The following is an 11,623-nucleotide window of genomic DNA, read 5'->3' on the forward strand; positions in this document are numbered from 1 at the left end:
CACATACATGTTCCCATCTTTGCCAGTTCTGTAGGAATAAAATAATATATAATTGATGTTGAGAAATACATGTTCACAAGCATACACATGCACAAACATTTATTTTAAATTCATTGATTATTTTTAAATGACTTCACAATCTTCATCATAACCTATGGTGTCTGTTTTCAGTAGCAATATAGTGAATAAAGTGAATATTATACAATTATTGCTGGTTGTTGAGGTCAATACGATGATTTAGACACCTGAGGAGTACAATATTCACCGAGCCCGAAGGGCGATGTGAATATTGTATTTCGAAGGTGGTTAAATCATCGTATTGACCGAAAAAAACAGCAATAAGTGTTTTATTATATGATTCAATGATTAAATGACACACACCCATTAAGCAATCCGTACCATCTTTGACTAGCCTCCCCCCTCCAAAAAAGAAAAGAATTCTCCCAACTCAAAATTTTATTTAGTGGGATATAAAGGTTCATAAACGAGGGGAGGGGGCTTTCATTGAAATTTTTTATCCTTAAAATTTAAATTAAAACTTTACATTCTCAAAAGGTGGGGAGAGGGGCAGGCCTCCTGCAACCCCCCCCCCCCCCCCCGTTCACCCAAGAATCTAATATGTGCCTTAATGTTATGTTCATATGAGTGGAAGTCAGGTGCAAGTTAAACAACTTTTCAAAACTATATGCATCAATTTGGAATTTCCTTATCTATTTTGGGTCCAATGTTGAATAAATGATTCCTTATATTGACCTGGAAGGTCAAGTGCAGGTCAATATAACGTAGTATTTTTCTAACATTGTTGGATCTCAGCCAATCAGAGAGATGGAAATTATTCAATCATATAATAAATTTTGCTCGATCATCATTGATATGATATACGTCATTTGAAATGTGTTATTTGCTAGAATTATTTAGTGTGAAACATAATGTCATATTTCTGAATGCAATGTCGGTATTGTTAGATCAAACTACATATATTATATTGAAAACAATATGTAAATTTAAACAAATATAAGTTCAATAGTTTTCTCCGTGTTGAATTTTTTTTCATTTTAAATGTAAACATGCTTTCCAGGATCGTTTTCTGTATACTGTTGATGACATATACATTGTATATACCAAACAAACAATTTTAAGATAAAAATCTATCTTACTTTTATATCATTTCACTTGTATTTAAATATTACAACATTAGTAAACTTGTCTAATCAGTGTACGATTGAAATAATGAATCAAATTTAACAAATTGAAGGCTCGTGAATATAGATGGTGATGTAAATTGCTCATTATGTAATAACTTGTATTGGAATACTTATTGATATAAGCATTTCATTATCTTCAACTGATTAATGTTTATGCTATTCCATCACATTAAAACATTCATGTAAAAATTGAATTAAAAAAAAAAAAAACTTACGAGAATAATCTCATTCTTCTGATAGAATTTTTAAATCGAATTTTCCTCTTGGACATGTGCAGTCAATATGTTTTGTTTTGATTTGTTTTTCTTTAAATTATTAATGCTTTTTAAGCTAGAACTTATCAGGCATTACTTTGAACATAAGAATCTCAGCATAGTTTTCTTCAAATTATCCTGTCATAAAAAGCTTTACCCATTTTTGTGTATACATCTCTGTGACCTTATTTGATGAAAAATGTCTAAACCGTAATCTAACTGGTATTTAAAGTGTTCCGAAAAAAAAAACCCGAATAATGTTTATTTAAATCTCAATATTACACAACGATATGAAACTAAACAAAAATTTATACATGTATATCAATCAACAATTCTAGACTATTTTCTCAATCAATATCATTTATTTAGAAGACGGAACGAAGAAAGAAAGATAAATGAAGTTTTCTATTAATTCCTTTTTGCATGAAAACCTTGGTTGTTAATGTACAACTATTTGAGTAAAAGGACCTGTCCAAAATCATTATAGCTCCACTAAGAACTTATTTATAATGAATTTGAAAAAAAAGAATAATAAGGCATTTATTTGCCATCAAAGGAGTAATCAGATCAGCTAAGTTGTTATATAACAGTGATTTTTTTTTTTTTTTTTTTTTTTTTTTTTTTTGCATTTTATACTTACGTACTTCCCTTTTTCACTTTGTTGTTTGTAAACAACCTTGATATATTTAAATCCTCGTCATTCAAGATATCACGTGATAGCGTGATATATATAGCTTATATACCTTTTAGAAGATAGTGTGAAGATGAATTGTGTGATAGCACACACTTCATAATTTGTAACAATTATTTAACATAGAAACAACCACGGAAAACATGACCTAGTTTCATGTTTGTTATATTTGAGGTTTATATCGAGTTTTTAATATTGCTGTGAGAAGAATTTTATGCAACAAAAAATGAGTTATTTTCTCATAAAAATGTGATGTGGAAAATACTATTTCATGAAGATACTTACTAGTAATGTGCGTCATTTTTTTAAAAAATATTTTTGGAGATATATAATGATATAATAATTTTATTGGCCGTGTCTGTTCATACATGATTTTTTTGCTAAGGAATAAATGTATATTACATGTATGATAATCAATCTATTAATCTATTAATTTTTCATTGAGTAGTGAAAAAAGTATTCAATACTTCAGAAAAGTTGCTGATTGAGCTTGATGGTAAAGAAATAATTTTATCAACATACTCGGCCAAAGCTTCAGGCATTCAGCATAAAATTCACCTTAGTTTTTAGTCTGAAATTTGCATAATTCGACCCATGTCTCGAAATTTACATCACTGGCTCTAATTTTTAATTTCATTTTTGAAATTACATGATACTTTTCACCGATCAGCATTAAATTGATAAAAAGCTTGATATAAGAAAATGTTTAATATAAAAGTTACAATTTAAGTGCAAAAAAGTAAGGTTCCATTATACTGTTCCTTAGTAATATGAACACTGACCCCCCCCCCCCCCCCCAATATCCAATCATTGAGTTACATATGTATGCTGTATGAGTAGATATATACGAGTAAATAATATTATCTAATATGTACTTCTCAAAAAAATAAATAGATAAATAAAAAGTAATAATAAAAAAAAAACAGTGTCAAGAATGACATACCTTTAACTTCTATCATTTTATGCATAGCACAATGGTCTTGCTTTGTTCTAGAGTCACACAGTAGGTCCTTACGTTAGTTAAACTATTTTTTTTTTAAAATAGAATGGTTTTAAATACTGATAATACAAAATGCTTGCTAATGTAGACACATCAAAGAAAAAAGAACAAAACTATTAAGTTAATGCTAGCCATATCTTCCATGTTCATGATACCCGACTTCTAAATGTTGAAAACAGTTCATTTCAATAAACATATAGACTAAATATGCCATTCTTTAACATATAAATCTAAAATCCTTACTCTGAAATCTAATCTGATTGCTTTACAATATATATTTTATTGCTCAATATTAATTTCTATCTTGCTATTAAGGGTAATACAAAGACATTTGTTTCATGGAGACTTCAAACGAGACAACTGATCATTGCTATCATTGCATCTTTTGATTTTTTGGGCAGGTATTTGTTCATCATGCCTTATCATCAAATGTATCTTTACCTCATTTTGTTATTACTTAAAAGGAATGTGATTGTTATTCTACTTCGATTTGCTTATTAATCGAATTTTTGCTGTTATATCCCCGGTCAGTTTGAATAACTCTCATTAAAGACGTCAAAATTCTATGGACTTGCAACTCATATGACAATTAGAAGTATTCATGTCGCATTAACCACTTTTGAATAAAGATTATAAGCGAAATAATCGTTGGAATCTTTAAATTTATAATCGATAAATTCATCTGGGAGGAAAAAAAAACTTTCAATGTATGAATATTTCTAATATAAACAACATTGATTGATCAATTATATGTTGTTTTACGTCCGATTCGAGATTTTTTCACTCATATAGAAACGTAATCATATACCGGCAAAGGACTTAAAATTTAGACCTTTACTCGGCACTCAGGACCATTGAGCAGTGAGGATTCTTTATCGTGCCAACGCCTACCGTGACACGGGGCCTCGGTTTTTAAGGTTTCATCCGAGGACCCGCAGTTTTACTTCAAAGTGTCAATGGCATGGCGAAGGAACAGTTGCTACCATTCTTTATCGACTTCAGTAATTCGAACACACGATCTTCCGATCACGAAGCAACTCTACCGACTGAGCAGCCGTGACGGCTTAAACAACATTGAAAGATGAGCAAAACATCCAAAAGGTCTTTACCCTATTTTTCATAGGTATTGCACTCTTTTGTGTTCTTCATCGTGATGAACTATTAAGGGGTTGACCTGATATCGTACCCACATGGTCAGAATTTCATTTCATTTACTTTCATTCACTCCTCCATGGCACCTGATCCCACCACTGTTTATTTTAACTTCGTGTTTGCTCTGCTGATAAAAAAAATCGGTAATTGAATTAAAAATCTGTTTTAAAAAATGCCCCTCCAAAAGTTTTGATTCAAATTCAATAAAGCCTTTAGAGATTTCATTTTTTTTTATACAGAGTTTCAATTTTTAGATTGGAAAACATCAAGATGTATAGTTTTTAAAATGTGAAATAAACTTTAAAAAATAATTTCAAAGACAGGGAAAACATTTTATTTAACTATCTCAAGTTGAATACTACAGTTTACATCTAAACAAGTCAGTGTATATCAGTGTAACCACAGAGTCAATAGAGATCTCTGTTTCACCCTAACTTCCTATGATAAAGAACTCAAACAGTAAGGTAAAGGTGTTTTTTTCCTCGTCAATAAGAAAATAAGAATTTCTAGAACAAGAGGAAAATTTTTACTCATCTTTGCATCTAGAAATTACATGCTTCGAGACACTATGCACCTGCTTGACAAAGAATCTTTTTTCAAATATTGAATTTGTGTCGTGGATTTGTCACATGATCAATGTTTATTATTCGACGAAAAAGATAAAATGGCCAAAATGTGTAAAGATGAATTTAACTTAAATTTGTCAGAGGATGAAATCGAATACATATGCTCGTTTGACATATCATATAGATTTCCATATGCTCTAAATTTTCCGTAAATCTTCAAAACTTTGACAATCAGGGTTGAATTTCTTTGAAAATCCAAGAAAATACTACTTTTTTGAAATATTGGGATTTGCTCATGATGATAAAATTAGGTATTGTACATTTGTAATGACTGCAATAATAGAAAAGGTCAGTATTTCTGTATTGTACGATAGCTGTAAAAAATTAAATAAACAAAAGCTCATACTTAGAGTATTAGGACTTTGTGATGAAACTCTTTGAAAGACATCATAAAAACATTGATAAAAGTGAAAGATATTTATTTTCAAACAAATGATGGTGACTTGTTTATATTCTCTCACGAAACATACAAAGAGACTAAAATGGGTAGTATTACAGAAACAAATATGCAGCTTTTATTAGAAAAAAATGATTTCAATTCCACTCTGTCGTCAATGGCTACGATGAGTTCCGAAGGAGACGATCCTTTTTCGTAATATTTCGTATTATTCCCAAGAGTTATTTTAATTTCTTAGCGCAAAGATTAATTGACGAATGCGAAAATAAAAAAAAATACAATTTAGACATCATTATAAAACATCGGTACTGGGATGACTTTTGTTTCATTACAGTGTTTGATTATTTTATGTCGGACCATTAAAGTTTTGAAAACATGACTGGTTTTATGCAGTCTAAAGGCACTTTGTATAAGACTTCTTTCTTTCGGATCATTTTGATAAATATGCATGAAAAAAAAAAGAAAGATGATTTATCGTCGCTGCAAAAAGGTATTTCCGATGGCATTACTTCCGCACCATATAGAGGTAGTAGAAACGCCATGACCTTTTATTAGATTTAGGAGGTGATAATTTTGCAGAAAGTAGTTTCCAACCATGATGAAGATTATGATGAATTATGTTCTATTATGAATTAACGTTCGATAAGTGTTCTGGATAGGAACTTCTTGTTAGGATAATGACCACTCTCATGGCCTGTATCTATAGAGGTAGAACTTCGTTACATTCAATGGCAAGGTCCTCTAATATCATATTTAATCGCGCATATTCTATAAAATATGGGATTCAAATAAATGCAAGAGATATTGACGACCACACTGCTCTTTCTTATACTCTTTTTATGAGTAATGAAGTTTTGATGTTTTGATGAAAGCCAAAGCTGATCCATATATATCAAAGATGAATATGGGCAACCCATCTTACATAATATGATTATTGATACGCCTTATCATCTTTTTCATAAAACGAGTTTCCAATTCTCTTATGAATGTGGATTTAATTTTAAAATGATAGAAAAAAATTATTAAGATTGGATTAAACATTAATATCAAGAGTGAGAAAATGATGATTCGATCTTGCATCATCTCTTGTCTACAAAAAGTATCTTACCAAGTACCAAGATATGGGAAACAGAGGCCCTTTTAACACTGGGAGCTGATCCAAACATGAGAAATAAAGATGACCACGGTACTACCCCCACTATGTTCGCTGCCTGTCTTGGCATTTCATTCCTACACATTTTAACTCGATATGGTGGAAATGCTTCTTCGTCCAATTGTCAAAGTGAAACTGTTGCTCACATGATTCTCTTGAAAAGTACCGAAGACGAAACATTGTCAGTTCTGACTTACTTGCAGGAAATAAACGTTTCTCTTAAGGTTCCAGATAATTTGGGGGAAAATGCCTTTGGGTATTGCACTTGAAAGGCGATTCAAAAGCGTTATAAAAATTTCTATTTCAAGAGAAAGACATTCTCCATTTACATTAAAACCTTCTAGTAAATGCATTTGCATATAATCAGTGAATGTGATCCTGACTCAATTCTTGATATAATAAAGGAACTGCATATCACGGACGATTTGTGGAAAGTTTAAACGGAAGATGGAAAAACGCTTTCATAGTAATGTCGAAAAAATGTCCTTCGGAAAAAACTGTACTCTTTAGTATTATCAAACAATTTTCGTTTGGAGGAATTTGACATAGAAAAAAGAATTGTTTGCTACTGTTTAGTGTCTGCGAGGAGGTTGAACTTATTGAAAGAATAAAAAATATACTAAAAATATGTAAGCCCCAAAATACCATCCTTTTTAAATGATGAAAACGATATAAGGACAACATTCAGATATAAAAAATTCATCCTTTTGAAATTCATGATCAGTATTGCCACCCAAGTTTCAACGAGGTCCTTAAAAGATTTAATACCTGATATGATTCATTGGGATATATATACAAGGGGAATTATTGATAGAAATTTTAGAGATGCTATCATGTCAAAAACTTCGATCGCGGACGATTTTGTTGAAGCGGTAAAAAAGCCGAGGGGAGAAATTGTATTGTCATTTTTGATAAGTAAGGAATGTAATTTTTGTTTCAGAAGGAGAAAGCCTGAGTTACATTTTCGGACTTCTTGGTTCAGAATGCACTGATTCAGTGCTAGAAACAGTGTTCAAAATTCTTATAAACAATTATACCCTTTTAACAATAACAGATAAGGATGGATTAAATTGCTTACAAGCAACATTTATGTATGACGGCAGATGGAAAAAGCGTGATAACCTTTTTTGCTCAACGAGAGAATAAATATTAATCATCGTTCAAAATCCAGAGATACTGCTATTCATTATTACTTTTGCTAATTTTGATGCTTGAAACGCTCAGGGCGAAACGGTTTTACTCGTGGTACACATGTATGTACATGTAGTTTTTTTTTTTTTTTTTTTTTTTTTTTTTTTTTTATTGTCTATACGTGCACTTATGTCAGGCTTACTATAAATAAGATTCTCTTCTATCAAATGCATTAAACCGTTTCATAAGTTAATATATCATTCAAAAAGATTCGTAAGTTAATGAATATTTTGACTTTTTTATTTGTCTATGTTGTTTCTTATTTGTTACATATCATATTTAGACTTATAAAAAAGCAGAATGTCACCCGTCTTTCTAATATGAAATATAGATATGATGCTTTATTTTTATGGACAATTCCATTATTTGCATTCAAATGGATGAAAATGCATAAAGAGTATATTTACTCTTATGTAAAAGTAAATTTGTATCGTTGAATTTGATGAAAATTTTGCATTATGTTAACAAATACTCATGTGCAAATCGTGCCCCCTACATGCTTCAAAATACACACATATGCCAACTTTTAGTAAACGTAGCATACGGACTTTGTGTGTAAATGGGCGCACGTGAAGAGGACTTTCAAAGAGTATATAATCTATCTCAGTTCAGACAAGGCCTTCAAAAGAAATACGAATAACAACTTTCAAGACTTAATTTTTTTTCCTCTAATTTTTAATTTAATTATTATTGTTTTTTCCCTAGATTGATTTTTTCTATGTTGTATATAAAATGCAAAACATAATTAATAAATGTAATTTTCTACCCGTTAAAGTCTTTTTGATGACTGATATCGTTTGGTTCAAATCATAGACTGATTTGTGCAAAGTAGCACTATTATTGAGCCAAACTTTCAATTTGTTGAAGTCTCCACTCTGAATCCTTGCATTTTTTCCGACTTTTTTTTTTTATATCTGTGTTTTGTTTCCTCATTGCGTCGATGTCCTGTCTTAAACGTCTTATTTCCTTTTCCAGTTCCAGCCTAATTAATATCTCCTGATTTATTCGAAGTTGAAGGTCAACCTTTGATGATTTTGATTCATTTTGTACAAATACTGTAAACCATCTATTATTCGCTTCATCTTTTATTCGCGATTTATCAGTTCAAAATCAATTCGCTACGATTAATTTTCGAGATTGAGGAAAAATTCTCTAAAAATACAAAGCTAAATAAATAACGATTAATATTCATGATTATTTCAAATACTATAGATATAAATATATATTATCAAGCTAAAAATTTAATAGTAATAAAATATATAATAATAGTAATAAAATATATATTATCAAGCTAAAAATTTCATAGTAATACTGCTTCTTTATACCATGTGCGGTAAATATCAAAGGATCAAAAGATTTGAAGGTCCCCAAATTAAACAAGGTGTACAGGGTATACACAGAGACTAGTAAGTGAATGTCAATCAAGTTCTAGCACCCAATGATGTACCTTAATGCACTTGATTGACAGGGGTACACAGACCAGGTATTTTTGACGGTGGTGCTTAAAATCTCTTCCTTTAACATGCTGAAGTTTACTCGTCCAACGGATCTAAAGAGATTAAGCGTTATATAGTCCGTATACAGTTTTATGACAGCCAGATGCTTAGATAACCATGCTTTAATTAATATTGAGTAAATCATATAATAGCCACTGAACTTCTCCTAGAATTATCAAATTTCTGCGGGCAGCTGTGGCATGTCATTTAACTTTATGCCTCAGTTCAATAGTCAAGATTGATAGCCAAAGAGACTTTCTTTGATGTATGTATAATACCGCTTGGACCCTGTTATATTCCAGCTTTATAAAGATTTTGCCACCTTTGAGTTATGAGATGTTTCAGGATCTTTTAAACTATCAAAAGCCATTATTTTACATTCAAAAGATACTACGTGTAGCATTTAAAGTTTATCAAACCACACGCTTTTAACTTTTCAAACAAATATGAAATGGTGCTTTTGATGTAAAGATGTGTTATCATATTCATTAAAGGTCATGTTTTAAAGGTTAGCGTGATATATAGATGGGATAGTAATGGTAGTATAAGTGGGTGTAATTTGAGAAGGGGAACATTTAAAAACACATTTAATTACAGTTTACAGTATTATTTTTATTTAGAGCACATATAAAAAGAACATCTTTTATAAGTAAATAATAAACATTACTCATACTACAGAAGCTATGATAATTGAATCAACAGATATTTGTTAACAAACATTTGATAGGTTTTAGACCCAAATAATTTACAGTAATGGAATTTAGATGAAGATACTGCACACTGTTCATTTCAAAATACAAAATATCGACAAATGAATGTCAATATTAAAAAGTGATATTACTTATTGCAACCAACTGTGTTTAGAAGCCCCAGAATTTTTATAAAGACTGTCCAAAATAAAGTGTACCATGCAAGTCTGACTCTAGGTCAATCAGTCTTCTTTTTTTTCTCATGATACTAAAGCATCCATCTGACTCTGCTGTTATAATGGACAATTCTGAGGGAAAAGCAGAGCGGGATTTCGATGCGTTTCGCTTTCTCTTTGCATTAATTTCTTTTCTGCTGACAATACTCTAACAAGTAATTATTTCAAAAATACCCGGAAACCTTCTCCTTAATCTTTTTCATTAATTGTTAATTATCAATGACGTGTATATAGCAAGTAGATAAACATTCATGTCTTGACATATGTTAAATATTATAGGTTGTATGATAAAGTTAATAAAATGAATAATACGAAGCTCCTGATACATTCTTGCAGTCCACAAGAGTTATTTGGAAGACGCAATTACAAAAACCATCCTTCTCAAATTTTGAAACCACAGAAAATGGAGTAAGGCGCTTTTGATTTGTTGTCTCCATTACTAGGGTAGCTTATCCATACCTTATCCCCCATAGCCAACCTGATAACAGACATTTTACTGCAAGGTTGTTGTCCAAGACTTCTCTTTGAATCGCAATGATTTAGTGATTTTGGAAAGTTATTTACTGTTAAACTCGTGGTAGTGACTGTATAGTAGCTAGGTAATATATGCCATCCGAAGAAGTAGAGCCCATCTTTAGGTACTGTGAACTTGCCCGTAGTACTATCATAGGCATTACCAACATTAAGGTTGACGCGATCAAAACGTATCACAGAATCTCTACTGCCTTTGAATTCCATACCAGGTGCGGATAAAATTTGTGCCTCGAAAGCTATTTGGTTTGAATTGTCTGTAAGAATAAAATTTTGACTGTTATATAAAATTATTTTAAAGTAGCTTACCTACCTTTTTAACCAAATATTCATATTATTCACAATATATAATTTCCAATATTTTTTTTTCAAATCCTATGTAAATTCTTCCTATACAATTTTTAGTTGATTCATGTAATTGCTGATAACATACGATACACTGAAAAAGCAGTTTAATTTTTCAACATACCGCTGGAAACTTTTTCAGTTCATCATTTAATTGGAAAAAATCAAATTTTATTCATAAATACAACGGTAGTTAATCATCTTAATTAAAAAATTTATTTCTTATTTGATTTACACTTGTATTTTGTCCTTAAATATGCTTAGAAAAATAGAATTCTTACCCGTTTGATTTGCCATTAAACTTGCAAATCTTGCATCCAGTAATTCGTTTACTGAGTTTATTGATGCAATGTTTTCGCTCACACTTAATTTAAGGTCAGCAATCTCTTTAGCTCCGATCTTTATAGTATCAGCTATTTCCTTTCTTATGTCCTCGTTGTCTTTCTTTAGTACTACCACTTCCTCTTGTACACTTCTTAATTTCTTCTCTAGTTCTATTCTTATTAATGTCTCTTGATTCAGAAGAAGTTGTTGGATAGAGGGTTTGTCCAATGGTGGAGAATCCTCTGTTACAGTTGTGTTATTGGTATTCTTTCCATTATTGCATGAAACAAAGACCACCAATGGCATTAGAACAAGTGCTCTCACAGGAGACAT

General features: G+C 30.8%; 1 protein-coding gene across 1 annotated transcript; it reads right to left on the reverse strand.

Annotated features, from left to right (window-relative positions):
• Positions 1–10,361: 10,361 nt before the first annotated feature.
• On the reverse strand, positions 10,362–11,623 carry LOC133201603 (cerebellin-1-like). The gene is made up of 2 exons (XM_061337399.1): positions 11,248–11,623; positions 10,362–10,878 (listed from the first exon to the last, which is right to left on the reverse strand). The coding sequence occupies exons 1-2, from the start codon at positions 11,621–11,623 to the stop codon at positions 10,472–10,474; spliced, it is 783 nt and encodes a 260-aa protein (XP_061193383.1). The 3' UTR covers positions 10,362–10,471.

This window comes from Saccostrea echinata, unplaced genomic scaffold (genome assembly GCF_033153115.1).
Source record: "Saccostrea echinata isolate AGI-Se365-2 ecotype Australia unplaced genomic scaffold, CSIRO_AGI_Sech_v1 ptg000045l, whole genome shotgun sequence".
Classification (NCBI taxonomy): Eukaryota; Metazoa; Mollusca; class Bivalvia; order Ostreida; family Ostreidae; genus Saccostrea; species Saccostrea echinata.

Coding starts and splice junctions, on each gene's coding strand:
- LOC133201603 (XM_061337399.1), bottom strand. CDS start 11,623: ATGTCTCCTGTGAGAGCACTTGTTCTAATGCCATTGGTGGTCTTTGTT. Junction 10,879..11,247: donor TTTAATGGCAAATCAAACGG/GTAAGAATTCTA, acceptor TTATTCTTACAG/ACAATTCAAACCAAATAGCT.